Source organism: Apis laboriosa, unplaced genomic scaffold (assembly GCF_014066325.1).
Source record: "Apis laboriosa isolate Shangri-la unplaced genomic scaffold, ASM1406632v1 scaffold74_cov149, whole genome shotgun sequence".
In the NCBI taxonomy this organism is placed as follows: Eukaryota; Metazoa; Arthropoda; class Insecta; order Hymenoptera; family Apidae; genus Apis; species Apis laboriosa.
Window position 1 is genome coordinate 531,445 of NW_025224330.1, and position 22,464 is coordinate 553,908.

Sequence of the window (22,464 nt, forward strand, 5' to 3'; positions counted from 1 at the left end):
GGCGAAATCGAGCGCGTTTACACCGCCATTCGCAGACACTTGCCAGACTGACCGACCGGCCGACCGCGTTAATACACGCCCGATAAATTCGATTCGAAACGTCACCGCGTATCCCGTCCAGATATTTTACCCTCTCGCGTCGTCAGAGTTGTTACTCATCTCACACCACGTCCTTCGACCCCTATATACACTCCCCATTCCCCGTTTCGTCCCGTTTCCGCTCCCAATTTTCCTCCCTTTTTGCATCGTGTCTCTCTCTCTCTCTTTCTCTCTTCTTTCCACGAGTTTTTCATTCGAGTCCAACTCTCGTCGCAAACGCGGACGATTAATCATTTCTCGATCGAATATATATATATATAGGGAATCTATGGTGAAAGGGTCGGTTTTGATTTTATAAACGCGATCGAGCGTGAAATTGCGGCGTAGAAATACGATCGTGTAAACAGCATCTGACGGCCGTCCAACATTTTACAATGAATATGGGATAATTCAGATGTAACCGGTTCGCAGCGAGTGGCTGTGAAAACGTTCGGTTTCGCGCCGGATACGAGTCGAATTCACGGATAGAGGCCCTCTCCTCCTCCTCCTCCTACTCTTCTTTCGTGAGTCTCGAGAGTGGAAATTCGATCGTTCGACCCGATTCATCACGGCCGGGACGAATCGAGAAGACGGACATGAGCGATTCCTCACGGCCTTGTTCCACTTCGCCTGGCCGAAATAAAGCTCGAGCGTAAATCTCTCGTAGGAATTTATCGGCGACGGGAAGGGAAAAAAAAACAACAATCCTGCCTACTTGTCTTTCCACGGGAGTCGTGTATCCCCCCTCGCTATAAAACTTGAAACTTCTTGGGTTTTTTCTCCTCGTTCGTGTCATTGAGAGAGAGAGAGAGAGAACTTTTGGAAGAGTATGTATCTTTATTTTTGTACAATTAAAATAATCTTTTTATAAACGTGAGAGAGTAAAAGTTATGAATTTAAAATAACAAACTTGTAATTGTGTTCGAAAGATCTAAGACTAGACGTCTTAATAATATCCTCTTTTATCATCTCATTTTATACACATATTCGTACAGTTTCATTGTTCAATCAATAATAAACACGTATGCATTGATATTTATTCGCATAATCTTCCCCCTGTCTATCGATAATCTCGAGCGAATTTTCACGGTTGTTCCTCATCCTCCACCCTTTTTGGTGAGGATTTTCCAACCGACACGAAGCCCGATTCGCGATCCAAGGGGGCTCTGCATCCGGTTGAAAGGGAAAGAGAAAGAAGAGCGGCGGAAGCGGAGGAAATAAGCGGGGAGGCCGGCTGCTAAATATTCAATAAACGCGGGCATTATTCGTGGCACGTCGACGCGAAAGCTGGAAGAGTGGAGAGCGAAGAGGTAACGCGAGAAAAATCGCGAGCAATGAGGGCGAATGAGTTTAGCGCGAAAGGTTGGCGCGGAAGAAACTCGATGGAAGAGGAGTTATTTATCCTCTCGTGAAAATCGAGATTCTTCAACGAAGAAAATACAGAAACTAGAAGAAGGAACTCTTTTTCCTTTTCTCTCTCGCGTGTTTAAAATATCATCGAACAATTACGCGTATATTCGCAATTATTATCTTTAACCCTCCGCCCCATTTGTCGTCTCTTATTATAACATCACGATTAACGATACCATTAAAGAGAAATCGTCTCGATTAAGTTGCTACAAAGATCGCGACAATTCACGAAAACGTCTCTCTCTTGAACACGTGACCATCGTCGATCAAGCCTCCATTATGCTATTTATTTTCGTGCACACACGATCCTCGAGGCCGTTTCGACTCGATAAATTTTTATGGCCGCTCCTCGTAAATGAATCGCCTATATAAAAACGACGGACGAGGACAACATCAATTGACCACATTAACGTGCGGGAATGCCGTAAAAGCGAGCACGAAACGAAGCTTTCCGCTTTTGGTCCACTAACGCGAACTCGTACGCTGCCATTTCTCTTTTTTTCCTTCGAAGAGGAGGAGGAGGAGGAGGAGGAGGAGGAGGAGGAGAGGCGAGACGAGGAAGGCTGCTCGAAGGAGAGAAAAATCGGGATATTTACAATGGCGGTCACGATCGAGCTACGAGAAAACGGGAAATTCAAATCGGCCGATCGCCGCGATGAATATGGATGTCGGGTATGGGGGGAGGGGGCAAGAAAAACACGACGGGGAGAGATCTTTGTGATGCAAATCCGGCGACAGTACTTTTTCTTTATTAATATCGAGAATGTGTTTTTTCGACGGGGCTGCATTGAAGAGGGGAGAGGGAGGAGAAAAAGGAAGAGGAGAGGAGAGCAGCTCGGTCTCTTTCCTTCTCCCCCTCCCCTCTTCACCCGTAGCCGGGTTAATTCTCGATATCAAACGAACCACTTCCAATCCTATTTCTGTCTGTTTACACGGCAAACAGATCGGTCTGGGGCCATTAACAGGCACCCGGGAAAGTATTATGTAAGAGAAAGAGAGAGAGAGAGAGAGAGAAAGATATCCTCCGTGGCAACCTTGCGCCATTTTTCTTCCCGCTCTTACGATAAATCCCGTTAAGATACGGTCAAAGAAGTGACGTAATCTGTGAGCTCTGTCAAAGGGACTCGTGAGAAATGTAATTTTTCCGTGCAAACAGTGAAATGTGACGTGAAACGGACGATGATGGGACGGCGATATAACCACGGACGATAATAACTCCGATATCGGACGACTATTTCGAGGACTATTGGAGAGGAAAAAAATTTGTGGGTCGACCTAGATGACTCCAGTTGACGGATCGGACGGTTTGGAAAATTATTCTTCGATTCGTTATTCTTCTTTCATATTTCTCGTCATCGACTAATGATTAATTGATTAATTTAAAAATCGATACAACAAAATAATATTAAATTATTCAAATAAAAAACACACATACAATAGCAACTAATTGATCAAAATTAACGATTAATACCCCATTCGAATATCGTTATTTAAACTATCATCAAACAACATTCTATTATATCTTCAAAATATCATAGAAAAAGCCTCCAAAGCGTAGCTCTATTATACTCCAACATAAAGAAAAAATATAACGTTAACACGAAGGGTTAAATCAATCTCACCGGATTAATCGAGTCTATCTTATTCATTCGCGCAACACGCATCCCTGAAGAAGAATCCCAGAAGAGGGGCGCGGCAACCAGCTCAATAATTCGTAATAAAGGGCTCGACCGGTGCCTTCCCCCCTCCCTCCGCTTTTTCTTCGTCCAAAGGTCGCCGGAAGAAACCTTTCCTCCCTTTCCCCTTGTGCAATTTGCATGTTATTACCTTGTTTACATATTTATTCAATAGGGCAAGAGAGAGAGAGAGAGAGAGAGAGAGAGATCGTCCCCGTTCCCTCTCCCCCTCCCTTTAATTTCGGATTAAGGGTCACGCGCGAAACCACCGAGGCGAACGATTAGTAAGTCGGGGCACGGATATTGGCCGTCCGTCCGTTCGCGCTCGCGCCACGAATGAAAACATAAATTTCGACCGAGCGTTCTATCGCGCGTTAAGTCAACGAAGTAATTACTATACCCGGTGCTGTCGGTGCACGTGCGTGTAAAACAGGTGCACGCGAGCGTAATCTGAACACAGGTGAAGGGGGAAGGGGAGGGCTCGTGTACGTGTGCGGGTATATTCGAGAGGGTACAGGGTGTTTCACGCGCGAGTCTCGAGCGACGCGTCCAAGGGTTTTCGACAATTTTTTAATTTCCAGTAATCTGCGTTTGTCTCTCATCTCGAGAGAGAACGTCGATGAAAATAAATTATTCCATTTTTATATTTGCATTTGTATTGTTTAAGGATAAATTTGCATCGGATATTGATTCGTTATCGTAGATCATTCGAAACTCTCGACGTACAACTCTCGTTTATTATCGAAGAAATTGAAGAACAATTAATTAATAGGAATATTAGAGAATTGTATGATAACCAGCCGCGTGAAACGGCTTGTACACGCGCGTGCATGCACGATTGGCGGTTATCTATCTCGGAGCGGTTCGATGATACTGATTTGAAATTCAAATGAAGACGATGGGAAGGCTTACCTGTTTATGCATTTCCACGTTCAGCCCGTAGGACATCTCGTAATACTGAAAGAATAAAAGAAAAAGGAAAAGATGTATTGGACGTGAGAGAGGTGTAAAAAGACGGCGAGAGGCGTGCGCGGGGGCGAGGCGATATCGAAGAAGCATGCTGGATACAAGCGTTAACGGCGACGATACGCGCGCGGCGCGTGTGAAATCTTTTCTTGTAATCTTGTCTCTCGTCCACGCGCACGCCTACGTGAATAATAGTTTTCAATCAAAAAAAAAAAAAAAAAAAAAAAAAAAAGAAAAAATGACACCAACCTCTTGATGCTTACTTATTGCTCACTTATCATCCATTCATTAAATGGATCATATTTATTTTTTCTTTATTTTTAATCTGGACAAATATCGCTAAATTAATTAATTGTACAAAATTATTCTACTCGCTACTTTTTCCAGACCAATCACTTTCACCACGAAAATGAATTACCCCTGCTTTATTTTCTTGGGCAAGAACAAAAAAAAAAAAAAAATTATCGATTTCTAGAAGACCATTAAATCTAGAACACAAATACGAAAGATCGCAATCGTAAAAATTTAAAATGCGACAGACATGCATCGATCCCCGAAAAACACACTCACGTTCCTATATATCGTGATATATATCGAAGGAGAGGAGGGGGAAAAAAAAAAAAAAAANAAAAAAAAAAAAAAAAAAAAAAGGCAGAAGAAAAAAAACTCGTGATCCCGATCCAAGTCGATCGAGATAAAGGGAATTTGTGCCAGAAGTCCGCCGATAAATAATTTCGCTGGCGTGTAGCAACGGCAACCCGAACGAAAAAAAAAGGGGGGAGGGGAAAAGAAGAGAAGAGAAGAGAAAAAAAGAAAAAGTGGTCGAGAAGGCATTCTGGTCTCCGATCCGAATATATATTCAGCTGCAACTTATTATGCAACGCGTGATTCAATTGCACGATCCCGGCCGGTGGGACGAGTAGAGCCGCCGGCCGCAACGATCCGATCTCGACGATCGATCTTCCTCCGAGCTAATGGAACCTCTCCACTTTGTATTAAACGCGGCCCCTTATATAACTATATAATACTATCCTACTCGACTCTTCCCTTCCTCCTTCTCCTATCTTTTGATATTCGAAAATTCCATCGGTGAAGATGGACGTCTACGAATCCGTTGAAATATATCGCGAAAGGGAAAGTCGATCGGGCGAGGGGAGGGGGAGGGCTTGGATGTAGCCGGTTAAGCCGAGCGGAAGGATTCCCAAGGGCTAATCGAATTATCGAGTTACCTAAACCGAGATGCTGCTCGAATTCGTAATAACGTCTAAAAGAACCCTTGGAAGAGGGTCTTTAGGGGAGAGAGGGGGAGGGGGAGGCTGCCGAGAGCCGAGATTACATCGATCGAACGAGATTACGAAAAGCGGGCCAAATTGAGCCGTAATGCGAGATCTTGGCCAGGAACCTTGGAGGATAAACCGCGCGGAGAAAATGAGAAAAACGACCGTAGAATCGTTTCTTACTTTATGTGTATATATATATATATATATATATATAGCCGTCCAAACGATTCCGCGTGTGTGTGTGTGTGTGCACGCGTGTCCCGTGCGTGTACGCGACCGTCCAAGACCGGTTTCTCGTAACATCGTATCTACATCGTGTGTACAAGATCCCGGCTCGGGTATGCTTTAACTAATTCACCTACCGGACAGTGGTTCTCCGTTCCTGTAATTCGATAGATCGGAGAGGCGAAGAAAAAATAAAAATTGTGAATTTATTTTTTAAATACGAAGGGAGGAGAAAAAGGTTTGTCTTTTGTAGTTTTCTTTCTCTCTCTTTATACGTAACTTCAAACGTAGCTTTGTGTTTCTTTTTAATTTTTACGCGTATTGAATACAAATAATCGAATTTTAATAGTTTTGGATTAGTTCGTTTATTATGGAGAGTCAGTTGCTCAGAAATCTAGGTTTCTTTCCTCTCCTTTCGTTAAAAAATAATAAAACGGTATGTTTTTCTCTTTGCGCGTCTTTCTTTTGTACGCAATATTCTTTTCCCTTCCTTTAATCGCGGATATTTTTTATTTCACCGGCTAATATCTGTAAAGGTGGCCGCTTTGGGGAGAAAGGTAAAAAAAGTTTGAAAGCCCGAGAATCCGTGAAAATATCCGTATACAGAAGTAAACAGCTTCGAACATCCCTCGATATGCATCTTTCAACGGTTACACGGCAGAAAAGCACCACTTTGGGATCCACATTTTTCTCTCCCCACGGTAATCAGAATACGTTCCGTACAGTTTGGCCAACCATTCGAAAAATTCCCTACACGAAGCTTCTTCCTCGAATCCCTGAAACGTATTATTCATGTACAACCGATTGTTGAAATTGTTGAAACTCTGAGCGAACGTTGAAAAGAAAAGAAAAAAAGAAAAGGAAAAGAAAATGATTCGATGAAACGATTTAAATTTTTCTTTACGATTAAATTAATGAATATTTGTATATCCACGAAAAAGAATATTTATTATAAAAGATGTACGGAATGTAAAGGTATAAAAAATTGAAGAACGCCATTTTATATAGATATATAGTATAGATTCAAAGGATTGAAACAAAGTTGCAGCACGTGTATATTTGTCCATCCTCGAACTCTCTATTTAGCGGACCACTCGGTCTTCCATCCCCTCAATTATGACTCATCTTACGACTCGCGTTTCTGAGTCATCGTCCCGGCGGAAGAACGTCAATGGGACGTGCATGGCGAACAAAAAGAAATTTCGTTTCACATCAGTGACAATTTTGGAGAGAATTTGATGGACAAAAGGAACGAAAGAAACATCATGTGTTTCTTTTAAAAAGAAATAATAATAAAATCTGATATCTAAGAGTATTCAAAATATATAAAATATAAAACTTAACTTAAAAGAATGAAAAGCGACTTGGATTTTGAACGATTATTTCGGATAAAATGACATTGAATTGTATAATTTCCCGTAACACCTCTCCAACCCAAAATTTATTTTCGACAATTACATTCGTATCCCGATCTCGACAATTTCAATCGTCTTACATAAAATATATAAAACCGGTTTTCAAAAGCAGAAGTGAAATAAACGAGAAAATTGAATGGAATAAAGAAAACACTCGACCAAGTCATTCAAGCTCGAATTAAAAATTACGAGATGAGAAAAGAGAAAGAGAGGAAAAGAAAAAAACCAGAGACGAGGACGTAAATGATAAGGACAGGAGAAAAAAAAAAAAAAATACGCCACAGAGATCGTCTCTCGCAGGTCGTGGCGACATTCTCGACGAAGTAATTACCCTTTAATTAATAGACTTGTCCCCGTTGAGAAACGTTCTCGGAGGTCAGGATCTTAATTATCCCGAGGCTGGAAACGTAACTCGCGTTTAACACGTAGGGCGAGGAAGGGCGATGGCTGTTCCAGGGGGAGGGAGGGTGTCGTCAGTCGACTCGATTCGGGTTGGAGAGATGATAAAACGGTGGCGCGGCAATAAACGTCGTTCAGCCATTAAACTCGGCCGAATTCGGTGCCCACACACACACAAACACACGCATATACGCGCGAACCCTCCTATTTCCACCATCGCCGCCACCCCCGACTCTCCACTCGCCGACCGTTCGTTTGCATTTTCAAATTGAACCAGCTTTACGCCGCTATCCCAGAGTTTTATGCCGCATCATCGTGTCCACATTATCGAGTTAAGCCCGTCCGGGAAATTCAATCTGCGACGATCTCCACGAAATTTCCAACGAGTCGCGGCCGCCGAAACAGTCGAAACTCGCGCGGAAATCCCGTGGAAAGGGATGGATGGAAGAGGGGATATGTTATTCGATTTCTTCGGGGATGGGACGGGAGAGGAACGTTCGTGTTTCGAGTTCGTGCGTATCCTTATTTAAAGAGGGGAAAAAAAAAAAAAAGGAGGGGAGGGAAAAAAAAATACAGGGAGAATCGCGAAACGAACCGAGAAAACTGTATAGGGATAGGGTCCTGGATAGGGATGAAAACCCCTCGAATCGTCGCATAATCCCTTTGGAAACTGGCGTGGAAACGAGTCATGACGCTTTCATTCTCGAATAAACGACCGATATCGATCGCGATCGATATCTCCGCTGTGACGAGATACGCAAGACTAATGGACCCTCGGCTTTCTCTCCGCCGCACACCCTGTTTTGTCCCGTCCCTTTCACGAACCCTTATCCCCCTTTTTATCTTCCACCCTCCCCACGATGGAAGATCGTGGCCCCTGTTGAACGAGCACAAAGCATCCGCCACTCCTCTCTCTCTTTCTTCACCTTTACCTGTCCCGTCATTGTTCCTCCCTCGACTTGCAAATTTTGCCCTCCATTCGATCGGTCTCTCTATCCGATTTAATCAAGGAAAACACTCGAAACCTCGATACACACACACATATACGTGTATGGACACGATGATTGCATCGCTTTCGAATCTTCGATTCTAAGTCACGATTACGAGACGTGGTTTGGATGATGTTCGAGGGAACGTGTAGATCAGATTCTTTGAAATTGTTCATTTTAGATATTGTGGGAACGGTGGATCATTATGGATGAGAATATAAGAAAGTTAATTCGGGTTTCTCTGACTGGACACGTTTAATAAAATGTTATATAAAAGTAGTAAATATTTCCTGTCTTATAATTTATATCGACGGTGATAAATTTCACGAAACATATGCTGATATAAAACAATTAATGGAATTATTATTATATATATATAGATAAAACATCGTTAATAATCGATATAAAAAAAGAAGACGATAATAACTTGTAGAATAGAAAGACTACAATTCTCTAAAAAAAATGTATAAGTCTGGTATAATAGATACCAAGATACCAAGATAAACCGACCAAAAAAAAAAATTTAATTATTCTCTATTATTATCAACGAAGTATTAAGTATCATCGATAAAATAATTTCTATTACCCTGTTTGACACACAAATTCTAAAGGAATTTTTTAGATAGAACTATCCGATAGACTGATCCAAACTCCATCGATATAAATAATAAATATACGAACGAAACTCTATTTCGCTGCATATAAAAATTATAACGTTACAAGAAACCGCTTGGTCCAGATGATCGTACAATTAAATTCACACTTCTCTATTCCCTCGACGTGTACGTGGAGCTCGAGCAAAAGAGGCCGAAACTCGCACACGCGCGCACGGGCCAATTGGGAGGGGAGGGCCGGAAGGTGCACGCTCGCGTGTTACAACGATTGCATAAATTCGTGGCTGTGTGGTGGACACGGGATCGGTGTTAACGACCCGAGCTCGGTGGTCGTTCGCGCCGGCACGATTCTATTAAACGGTCGTCGTCATCCTGGCCAGGCGGCGATCCCTGACGCCTGGGGGAACCGTTGAAATCGCCATCCTTCGGAATTTAACGGCACACTTTCGACAGGGCCATCAAACCGCTCGCCCGAGGAACGCGGGGAACACCGCTCTTCCACCGAGTTTTACGAGGAGGATATCCAACGATTTCCACCAAAGGTCGTTTCCTTTTGGTCGAGATTGTTTGCCGAAGTGGAAATTAAGAATCTTTTCTTCGTCGAATGATCGAGGAGAGGAGAAGAAGAAGGTTTGAAATTTGATATTGCACCGACTCTTTGACTCTTTGATCTTTGAAATTGAAACGTGAGATTTATTTGTTTCGATCCTTTTGATCCTTTTTGCGGGTGGAATAAGCTTGATTGAATACTACGTATTCGGCCTATCAATTATTTACGCGTCTATTATCTCTCTGGTTAGATTTAGTAGGAACTATATTTCTTTTCAAAATATATATCTAGATATTATCTTATTTATTTTTGTTTAAATTATTAAATTATTTCAAAATTCAACAATTCTTGATGATAAACCATCGAGAATCTTCCTTTGAACGTTTCGAGAATCGAGGCAAAGATAAAAGATAGAGAATACATAGAGTTGTTGATCGCGAAAAAGATTGAAAAAGAAAAAAAAAAAAAAAGAAAAACGAAGAAGCGGAAATCGCGCTAAAGTTTCCCGCAAAGTCAATGCGCCGCCGCGTTACTGAAACTACGCCATCCGGTAAGCTTCAAGGCGATCTATTCCGCGGCGGTTCACGCTCGTAAAAGTTCACGAGCTCGACAATTACATGAAAGAGTCGTAAAAGCGTAATGCCCCGTGGCCAGAGTTCTCTACCATCGTATAACGACGTCGTATACGAGCATCCTCCGCGACCAACACGGTTACACGAGTCCCCGTGTCCGTGTCGCATCGGAAACAAATTCCCGCGAGCGAGAATCGACTCGATTTCTGGCGAATAGAGAAAGAGGGAAAGGGAAGGAAAAGGAATGAAGGGGAAAAAAAAAAAAGGAATAAAATGGAGAGAAACTGCGGACGAAAAGCGAGTGTTAGCAAACGAGCCGTGGCGGTTATAGTGGTTTTTCCACGTGGAAAAGTCAGTGGGCGCCGGAAATACGAAACCAGCGTTTATATACTCCCGGAATATAAAACATCTCGGCCACTTGCTCGCAGTGCATGAACACGAAAGCCTTTAAAACTCGGCTGCGGACGGCACCGAGTGGAAAAAAGAAGGTAATTCCCCGCTGTAAAAAAGAGGAGAGCAGACGGTGGGAATAGTGGGAGGGGATCCAGTGATATTCAACTGCTGAATTAAGCAAAATGTTTCGCTGTAAGGATCTCTCGAATTTTTTCCTTTTTTTTTTTTTTTTTTCCTTTTTCTTGCACTGTCACTGGTTATCGACCAATCGAGTATCGATTCCATTCAGGAGTTAATTAAGATTACACGACGAGGCGAACACGATGTCTATTCGAGCGTGGTAGTCTGTCTCTTCTCATTAGACATCGGTGAAAACGAATCATGGACATATATTACCACGACGTTCGTTTCGCCGAGAGACAGACATAGAGAGAGATACCTCTCCGATTGGCATTACGTCGAAGAAATAACACCTGCTTCGGGCAGAGAAAGAAAATAATGAAAATATCCTTACACAGGGTGTCTCACAATTATGAAACTCGACTGAATAAATAAAATGAACCTCGTAAGAAATAAACGCGACGAGAAAGTGGGACATATGGTGATCTCCACATCCGCCGAATGTTCATTTTTCCTCATTTCTCCATTCGTTCAACACTCGTCGTTTCGAGACACCCTGTACAAATCCAACGAGATATACACACGAGACGATAATGAATAAGTTCGACGTTCCGGCTGAATCATTCCAATTACGCTCGAGCGTACAAACCGCCACCGATTCATTAGAAGAGAGCAAGAGAGAAAGAGAAAGAGCAAGAGAGAGAGAGAGAGCNGAGAGAGAGAGAGAGAGAGAGAGAGAGCGGTCACTCTCGCGTGTTTACGAGTCACTCGATACGTCAGTACGGCGTATGTCCGACAAGTGTGTTGTTGTACCTGTTGCTAACGCGCGCGCGTGCACCACGCCAATACAATAAATTCTTGTTGCGTCAATGATTAATCACGAATGACAAAACGGTGTAATATGATACCGACCGCCGCGGCTAATAATAAATGACCGCGGGAACGATTCGATCGTTCCGTACTCGCGTGGTAACTCGGCCCCATAACTATATACGCTATATATATATATATATATATATATATATACATCGAGCGTATATATTTTTTTCTCGCGATGCTCGCGAACACGTTTGACAAACGAAGCGGACCCGATCCTCATTTTTAGAACGAACGACAACCGACGACGACTTCATATGTTACGGAGGAGCGGACAGATACGGATGACACGGTTGAAATGGCGGAGAGACAAGGGAGGGGGGGGCTTCGATAACCGGTGCACAAACGATCGATTTTTAGATTTTACGATATTTTCGATCGTGCGAAACAAGTTTGAATGTTTTTTGAAAACGTGGCAACGAGGGATCGCGAGGATTTCGATGGTTGGTTAAGCGGTCTTCGCAAAGTTTATTGCCTTGGAGGTAACCTTTGGGTCCCTCGTAAAATAGTTTAAAATGTTGCTGCTTTTGATATTAAATAGAGGTATCCTGAAATGGTGAATTTCAGGAAAATTTACGACGGCTCTCGTTCGTGTTTCGTATTTAATAAATTTTATTACGGACTCCGAATCCGTGGGCACGATTTACGCAATTTATGCAATTCGTCAAAAGAAGCAGTGACTAATTAATAAAGAATTTTAGATTTCTAAAAATTTCTTTCCTCGCGATAAAGTTTAAGTTGAAGATTATTTCAAGATTATCCAAAATTTACTCAGTCTCGTGTAAATATTCTCTTCTCGTTAAAATATATATATATATAAATTGGAAGAAAAAAAGCAATGGCCTTTGGAGGAAGGAAGATCGATCGTTCGATCGATGTGCCGAGGCACGACACCGTTCTCGCAAGTCGTCGCGCGATTAATCTTCGTGTTGCGTGAATCGGCGGAAGTGCCACGTCCACGCAAGCAGGCAGCGTGCATTTTATATGAAGTCATTTGCATCGAACGCGACCACGAAGTGTGGCCTATAAATTACCGCGTGTCCGTGATAACCGCAACGCCAAACGAAAAAAGACAATAAACGACACGAATGCTTCTGTTTGTCCTCCTTGCCGCTCTCTCTCTCTCTCTCTCTCTCTCTTTCCTCCCTTACTTTGCACGACTACGATCTAATTGCCACTCTCCACACGGAGCAGGAATCAATCGCATGCACGACTGACCGTTCGTGTGCAGGTGAATTAACACGTGACTGCCCATTGATGTTTAGCACAGCTCGTGTCTTTGAACGGTGAAATGTCCGCTCTTTCGCGAAAGGATTATGCAAATCGTGGCTTCTGTTGCGGTATCGTCCAGACGTTTATTTATCGTTCAATTAATTCGAAGTTTTCGAATTTTTTATTTTTGAAATCAATTGAATAGCGAGTGGAATAGCCAGTGGATGATCATTTCCACGACACGCACGATTCCTACAATCGTAACGTTTTTATTTAAAAAATTCGATTCGATATTTTTCTTGTTTGACGTCGAGGAAAGGAACAAAAGAAGAAGAAGAAGAAAGAAGGAAAATAATTTAAAAAAAAAGGAGACGAAACAAAACGCGCAAACAAAAATTTACAACTTCCACAATTTAAAATTTTCCTCTAAAAAAAAAAAAAAAAAAAAAAAAGATTTATTACCTTATAAAATCACGTTTCCTTTCACGATTTTAACAAAACACGATTCGAAGAACGATTCCCATCAACTACCTACGAAAAGGGTATTAAACACAATGGAAGGAGGAAAGATATATCCAGGATCGTAAAGCCCGCGCATCGATTGCGCGGACGGCCGCGCATGATCCGCGTGGCGCGTAAATTCGAAAGGCGTTCCTCCGCGACCCAACGCGACCTTCTCCGTAGGAGGCGGCCCGTCGACGATCGTTGTATTCGCGGGCTAATGAAGACGCATACACACCGTGTGACGTCGCCGGCGCAATAATGAAGATCTACGGGCGAAAGTAAATCCTATACATATATATAAATCCTATATACATATATATATATATATATATACATATATAGGTATATAACTGTGCGCACACCTGGCGTGTGCAGTCGACCGAAAAGGAGAAGGTGCTATCCGAAGAAATACGCGGGAAGAAGCCGTTGAACGGGTCGCCGTCTGAATGGCCGATGGTGTAAGGGTCAGCAGTGGTGTTGTGTCGGTTTCATTAGAACGTGCACACGTAGAGATCGACTTGTTTCTTTTTACTTGTCGGTATAAAACGACTCAGATTTATGGATTGTTCTTGGTAGTGGCGCGTTTTAACACTCCCGCTGTTAAAAGGGTTGTTGTCGCTTATTGATGGAGTTTGTTGTACACGGTGGGGGGAGGGTGGTGGTATACACGTATTCTTATTTCCGCGGGGTGGTATTTTCTCCTTTTCACACACGTGTGCACGTGCGTGTAATGGGGAGAAGTTGGGGATATTATTACTGCCGTTTATTTAACACACTTGCATCTTGTGCTCGATCTGATATAGACGGATCTAATAGAATTGTTACCTGTTTGAATTACAATCTGCCTCCGACCATTTTCGATATCGTCGATAATTCAAAGATAGTTTTTGATAATTTTAAATAAATGGACGGATCTAATGGAATTGTTGTCTGAATTACAGCTGGTCTCCGACTATTTTCGATATCGTCGATAATTCAAAGATAGTTTTTGATAATTTTGAATAAATGGACGGGGAAGATTGGGGAACGAAGTTTTTAGCGGTAATCCAAAGAAAGGTATTGATTTTTTTATGATTATGATGCGACACACGTTCCTTTGTTGCCTTGAGATAATCTTTTTATTAATTATAAAATATTTACATTTTTGAGTGTGGAAGACACAGTGCTTATTTCCAGTTTAGAAGATTAGATCCCGTGATCGTTTCTTTTTATAAATGGAATTCTTTTAGAAGAAGAAGAAGAAGAAGAAGAAGAAGAAGAAAAAGAAGAAAAAAGTACAAGCAATAAAGCGTGAGAGTACGTGTTATTAAAGTCTTTCCAACCAGAAAAGTAGGAGCAATTTCCAACCGGATAATACCGTAGCGAAGAAGTTAAATATTCTGGAGATTGGTATGATTAACCGGGAGAGAGGGAGCTACTGGATTTAAAAGAAGTGGTTATTTATGAAACCTCTCGTGTAATTTTCAAGAAAACGAGGAGAATTAAGCGGGTAAGTTGCTCGTTAAATTCGGATAGAGAAGGTGCGTTATTGCTGCGGACATTAACAAATGGCATAGTAAAACGATTTATATCCTCCAACAATAAGCAAACAAAAAAATCCCAAATAATAGAAATTCGCAGTTGTATTTTTTATTTATTTATTTATTTATTTTTTTTTTTTCAAAAAGAAATTATTCCACGAATTGTTTCAAATTTTTACTTTCCATTCTCTTTCTTCCTCTGTCTAACATACTATTTATTAATTTCGTTTATTTTGATAAATCATCTATAAATATCTACATATACATATATGGGTTTTCTTTGTAGAATTTCAATAATCGTAACGATAAAATAACATTTTAGTTGGAACTTCCGTTAAATTAATATTCAGGAATGTAATAATAATAATAACAGTAGACAAATTAAGTTTGCAACTTTTGATGAGTTATAATTCTACGAAGTTCGTTTGTTTCTACGACAATATCCAACACGTTATACCATCGTTTATCATGTAAACTGTATTACAATCCAAACTATTGTTGATAAAACATTGCGGCCGAGTTTCGTGAAACGTATTCGAATAATTATCAACGTCAACAAACAGTGTAATTTTAATGTTTAAGACAAATTCAAATAGATCCATTACGTGAGAATTTCATTCTTAAATTGAAATTTACACGTGGTAAAGTGATTGGTGGATTTGGCGAAACGAATATAGCAGCGCAATGTATCTTATTGATTTATTTAAAAAAAAAAAAAGAAAAAAAAGATTGCACAAAACGATTTTCACGAATTAAAAATAAAAAAATTTCCGACATAAATTACATTATCATCGACTCACCATAACGTAGTGACGCTGCATCTCAGTCTTCTCCTGGGCGAGTTTCTCTAGTTCCAATTTAATACTGGATAAAACAAACAAGAAAACACAAAATATAAGCAAAACATTTATAAATACATGGAAAATCTTATGATAAGAATATATTTATACGAATAAAACTCTTGAAAATTATTTTTCATTAATGAACATTGCATCGAGAGTGAAAAACATTTCTGAAATTAATATCTCAAGAGTTTTGAAATATATTCGCATCATCCACAAGATCGAATCGAAATAGAAATTTAAAAGAATAACGATATTGTTTGAATATACATGAAATTTTTATTTCAAAATATTTATTTGTATTCATTGTATAATTATCGATATATTCTTTCATTCGAAATGTTTTTACGACGAATATAAAAAAAAAATCTGTTATGACAGAAGTTTATCATTAAAATCTGCATCTTTTTAAAATGTCATGTCGAAACTATCGGAAGGAGTTGCAATTGCGTGAATAATTCATAGAATGTATCGATGGAGGAATTTATTGGATTCGCGTAAACTCGATCTCGATGGATCGTTGATGCCTTATTTGCCAAGATTTAAACAATTTTCGAGAAGAGGATGATATAAGAAAAAAAAGGAAAATGATTAATTTTAAAATATAATAATAATAATAATAATAATAGTATTTATACAGCTTGTAGACAAACTAATATACACTTCATTATAGATATTTATTAATGATTCGCTTCAGTGGTCGCTGACTAATCGATTATATAGTTCGATAAATTTAACAAGGTCGGCTTCTTATTATTCGAATGATGAAATAGCGGATATGGATTTCATGCATATCCTTTTAAAAGAGATTTAATAATCATAATATTGAACGAAGGTAAAATTAAAATCGAAAATCTTATTCATCTTGTACAACTAAAATCTTTTTGTTCATATGCGATTTACGTTCCTTATACTTTTTATAATTATTTCCTTTTCGTTTTAATCCGTGAAATATAATCCATATTGCTTACCTTCATAAATGAATGGATAAAAAGGGAAACGTTATATATAGAATTAAAATTTATGATATCATCATCATGAGATCATAATTTCATATTAATTTCAATTAATATGAAAATGAAGAATAACAAAATTGTGTTGGGGACATTATTTTCGAGAGTATCAAATTTGAAAACTATATACGAATACAGATGAATACTTAAGAGATATTGGATAATTTTCAATGATTTTGTAATTAAATTTACAGATCGATTGAGCAATAACAAGTGGCATTTAGTATTTTGTAATAATAAAATAATTTAATTTAATTGCATTAAGCGTTTAATTATGTTACGGAATATTATATATCCCTGTAATTTGTATTTCAAACATACTGTAAAATTAAAAAAAAAAAAAAAAAAGACAGAGAGAGAAAGAGATATTTATAACATATTTTTTAATACTTTCGAATGAAAGAATAAAAGAAAATTACTTTCGCAATTATGTTTCAATGATCAAAATTAATTAAAGTTAAATTAATCAATTCACGTACGAAAGATCAATAACACGTTTCACGTGTCTTTCTGTTAGAATGGAAGATAAATCGATAAATCAACTTGCCAGATATTTCATCCATAGATATATAAAGAAGTCAAATAACACAGTAGATAAAATTCACGATATCGAGTCGCATGTAAACTGCGCAAATTTTTATGCAAATGCATACTTTTTGTATTACACGTTTTACATAATTTGCATAACCAACGAATATACGATCGAAAAAAAAGTTTAAGATAATAATTCCTCGATACACACAACCCACAACCCACATTTTCTACGTTTTGCCTTTTATATTATTTACAATTTGACGGTCCGAAAATCAAGCAGAAAAATATGTCGATCAAAAAACCCGTCCAACCCAATCCCACAAACGGTTGGTTGATTTTTCAACGGCCGATCTTTTATCGACACGCGGTTATCGGCTCTCGGGCAAAATAATAATAGGGCGTTAAATGGAAAATTAATTTCCATCGATGGTCCGGGGAGAGGAGGGACGGCGTGAAACGAGCATAAACCGCGTATAAGGCCCCCCCCCTCCTTCCTCCTCCCCCCACCCCTCCTCCTTTTCACGGCGGAAGTAATTTTTTAACGAGAACGCGCGTCATATTTTTGTTTACCGCGTCGACAGCGAAATAGACCCGGTGCCGGCGAAATTGCATCGCCGCACGCCAATTCCGTATAATAAATACGCGCTCGTAATGGTCGAGCACCGGCCGATGCCGCGTAACCCCGGCCGCGCGTGGAAAAACCTTCCACGAGTGTCGGCACTCGTAACGATTGCTCACGATGGTACACGTTTACGCGTTTGCAACGCGCGCTCAAACTCGGTATCTCGCGAACGGACCCACGCGAGATAATTCCCCGCGTTTTCTCCGCGTTACAACACCAATTAGACGAGGATTACGCTTTACGATATTTTTCTTCGTGTTAGTTCGAGTTGTGGAACTTCGATAGTCACTTTGTGTAAGTTTTACTATCACTTGGGTAAATCATGGGTAAATGCGATATCATGGTTTCGATCGATTTTCTGAAATCTTTCGAAGTGTTGTTTTTGCATTGATGATGATTATGAAATTTTATGAAAATGTGAGCACGAAAGGAAAGGGGCTGATATATTTGATTATTATTTTGGGATGATGATATTAAAAAGGTGAACCTGTTTAATTTAATCTTTGTACTACTTTGTATTTTTTGGGTCTATGCGTATATATAGCAAGCGAATAATTCATTGATGCCACGAATAGAAAACGATGTATTATTACGTAACGAGCAACGTTTTTAATTGTGTTATAAAGCGGAAACCAGATGACTGATGGATATATATTATCTTTTTCTATCGAGAATATAACGTTTTTACGTTTTCGATTGTAGCTTAAATATTCCATAAATAACAAATTAATTATGTGGGATTGGTTTAACGAATTCAGAACGGGGCGGAAAAAGCTAGGAACACGCCTTCTATAATCTTGGAATAACGTGGGTGGATAGTACACCGGTGTGTAAACACATCCTCTCCTCCCATCTCTTGTTTTCCACCATTCTTTCCACCTCTCGGCTTACCATCCCATAATACCTCTGTATCTCTGTTTTTTCACCGACCAGTTTCTCGCACTCCAATTTAAGGCCGCATAAAGGGAACAAGAACAAGGTATTAATATCCACCAACCCTCGTGAACGCAGAATTTGCCTTTGTTTGCCTGTTCGCTCGCGTTGGCTGTCGTTATAATTCTGGCATTAAATTAAAACGCACGCGTTCACGTTTCCGCGATGACAATAAAACTAACGAGAAAAATTGTTAACAACCGAGGAGGGGAAACAAAGGACTGAAAGAAGACAGGCCGGCTAATTCAAACACAAACGGAATAAGAACATCAATTTCTCATTCGTCGAAAGAAAGGATAATGATTCGATCATTCTCGTAAAAATTCTTTCACGATATACAACTATTCCAAATAGAAAAAAAGTTAAAGAAATATTATCAAATTGTGATACGTATCTGAATATTCAAATAATCGAAACGAATAGAAAAGAAAAATAGTATAATTATGATTCTGCTTGGAAAAAAGAATCTTATATCTAACCTCAATCTATTGTCTCTCGCTTGTTCACTAACCTTGTCGTATCTCGTCACGATGGAGAAATCTCTATCGATCTAACGATCGAGCAAACGTTTCAAGATTCAATTTTTCATTCGTTAACACACAATTAACAATTAACATTCGTTGAACAAAACGAAATCGATCGAAAAAAAAAATTATCACAAGATCCACGTACGTGAGCGAACGACACACTGCAGCGCCACCATGCCAATATGGCGGCCATCGATAGGCGAATCGAGATTCGATTGTCGTTCTGCTCTCGATTCTCGAAGCGCAAATCGACACTGGCACAGCTGTATGTCTCGACCTTTGCTTTTTCAGCCGTGAATGTCAGTCTGTAGTGTTGCGGCACGATCTGTGATCGACGGACAATGTTGTATCGCGCGTGCACGCGGGACAGTCGTCGTGGCCGCGTGAAATAGCCCTTCCGGTTGCTGAACGCGATCAGCACGCCCGATACTAAGCGTAACGAGAGACCGTACGCTCGTTTTTACGCGCGTTGGCGAACAGCTTTAAAAGGAACGGTTGAATTATTCAATAGAGGGAGTTCTGCTCGGTTTGGCGCGCTGCAAATTAGACGTTCCTCGAGAACCTTGTTCGGCAAAGGTATTCCGGTTGGACGCGTTTTTCCTACGTACGGCATTTTCCAATCTCGCGGCGCAAAGATACTTAAGAGATATTAGTTCGATTGGTTTAAAACGCTCCTCGTCCAAGTTTTTTTTCCTTCTCTTTTATAAATTAGACTCGTACTTCTTCGCTCCCTTCCTTTCGCTTAAAATACCCTACGTATCTGCAAGTTTTTTAGTTTTCAAGGTGAAGTTAAGATACTTGAATTTTCGAAAGCAAAGTTAGGTTATGCGAAATTTAAGAATTCGATTTTATTTTTCCCAATAATAAATAATTTCTCGTAATAAGATACGATCTGATTTCTAATCTAGTCGTTCTAATAGCAAAGGAAAATAATAACAGATATTAAATTTTTCTTGAAAAGGAGAGCAATATACTATCATATACGTTAAAAAAAGAAATGAAAGAAACACCGAAATAAAAATAAGAAAATATCGTAGCTATTTTCGAAACGATTCGATCCTGTCTCGAAACTTGAACCAACCCCTTGATTCCAGTGGCCATGTAAGGAGGAATCGAGAGCGAGAAAAGGAACGGTTACGTCACGATAAATTAGCACGATATTAACGATCGATCGGACGATAATTCTGGTTGCGGGGCCCAGGCCAGGCCCATTAATTATCTCAGATTGGCGCGGCACAACAATTTACAAGCCCGTCTTATCGGCCGTATCCGCTTCTCTCCTCGCCTCCGTGAACGTTCCAACGGCATAAATAACTAAAAGCGAAAACGCGCGCACCTGTTCCTCATCGCGAGGTGTACAACCGTCGCGAAATTCTCCGTCGTGGTTCGCCCTCTCTCAATTTGTAAACAGCAAATTTATAGCCCACCCTATTCCTCCCTCCCTCCCTCCTCGTCCGTTCTACAATTCTCTCGTGCTCGCGCCGGATCGAGAAAGCATTTATCCGGGCGTACATAAAGGCGTTTGATAATAAAACTAACGCGGCTCCGCCACTTTCCGCATCATCGAGCGTATAATACACACATAAAATGAATTATTCCGTACGATCGGCGCTGTTTGCACGATCGGGAAAATCCTGCGCCACGGCTTATGCAACCTTTCGTTTCCTTCTCCCCAAACGCTGTACTCGGTATTCGGTTGCGTTATGATCGAAACGTTATGGTCGGATATAAATCACCGGGGGAAGAGGGGAGAAATATGTTTTTTCCCGTTTAACGTATTCTCGCTTCCTTCGACTTTCGTCGATAGATCATCGAAGATTATTGCTTATTATCCTGTCGTCCAATTTCGAGCTTCGCAATTTGAATCGATCATAGTTTGATTAACATTCAATGAATCGAAGTTACTTCGATGATAACAATAATAATAATCGTAGCTACGAATAAATAAAGTTACTTAAAGCAATACTTCGAAATTTTCGTAACGATTTACAATTATGAATCTTTAATATTAACTAATTAATCTATATCACCTAAAACCTCCTCCCTTCTCTTTTTCCTTTTCAGAAGCCAAAAAAAATCATGCCACGAGATCGTCAGCCACCGCTTGTCAGTCCCGAAGCGAGCTCGAGAGGGAAGAGGTGGGAAAAATCGAGCACTCTTAAAGGAAGAGTTGGTGACGTGCACGCGGGTTCGAAATTGCCTCCGCCACCGCGAATCTTTCTGAATCGTCCTCTAACGTATACGTCGCATGGAACGCGCGTACGAAATGTCGCACTCCTCTCACGTACCTCTCTCGTACATATTTATGCATGTATGCAGCACACCAGTCCCTCTGGGGGACTCTCCCTCCCCTCCTCCCAGCTCAGTCCCCCGTCGTTGCGTCCACGTTGCGACACGAAACAGCAATTTAAGTTTCCGTCGTCGGTGGAAATCGTGCGGCACGTGACGTCGCGAATTAACACGTTAAAGGGTCGCCACATAAATTAACGTGTCAAGCCGGGCCCCCGATAAGGATCGTAGGATCGGGGCGCACGGGTGAAAACGGAAGAAAGTCCTCCTCTCTCTCTCTCTCTCTCTCTCTCTCTCCCCTCCCCTCCCTTCTTCCCCTCTTATCGGCTTAACTTTTCTCTTCGCCGGTTGCTTGTGTAAGGCTCGCGTGTAACGGCGCGATCGTATCTCTCCGACCGATTACACACCACCACCGCGCGCTTCTATACTTGTTACTCGTTTTTTTACCACTCGTTTTTATTTCGAACGTGGTGACACGTGAACGGGAATTCGAAGAGATCGGATTCCTCCTTTTTCTTTCTTTTTTTTTTTTTCTTTCTTTCTTTCTTAGGTTTTTTTTAGGTTCGGTTTGGTTTTTCAATGGAGGGAACACGTTTTTAATCTCGTTTCGTTTGTGTCGCTATATATATTTATATTTTTATTCTCGTAATTAATATTAATATTCGAACAGTGGCGTTACTGGTTTGATAGATAGAGATTTAGTCTCTTAGAGGAAATGGAAGTGGAGGAATGGAATTCGAAAGATCGAATGGGACGAGATTATTAAGTGGAGGGATAAAAGGAAGAAGAAAGAAAAAAAATTCCAAAATCCAACAAACTTTCGCCTCCTTCGCACCATCTCCGCGATTATCCCTTTATTTACCCCGAAGATTAACTTCTCGAATTACTGTTTACCGAAACAAGCC

At 40.4% G+C, this 22,464-nt stretch overlaps 1 protein-coding gene across 3 annotated transcripts in view; it reads right to left on the reverse strand.

Annotated features, from left to right (window-relative positions):
* LOC122719331 (protein groucho-like) overlaps positions 1-22,464 on the reverse strand; it is a 126,426-nt gene that overhangs the window by 68,926 nt on the left and 35,036 nt on the right. For 2 of the 3 annotated variants that reach the window (XM_043945056.1, XM_043945055.1), the window contains exons 3-4: positions 15,600-15,663; positions 4,077-4,121 (exon numbers count right to left, since the gene is read on the reverse strand). In XM_043945056.1, coding sequence (XP_043800991.1) covers positions 4,077-4,121; positions 15,600-15,663 — 109 coding nt within the window. The remainder of the gene's footprint in view (positions 1-4,076; positions 4,122-15,599; positions 15,664-22,464) is intronic. The other variant, XM_043945057.1, reaches the window with a different exon arrangement.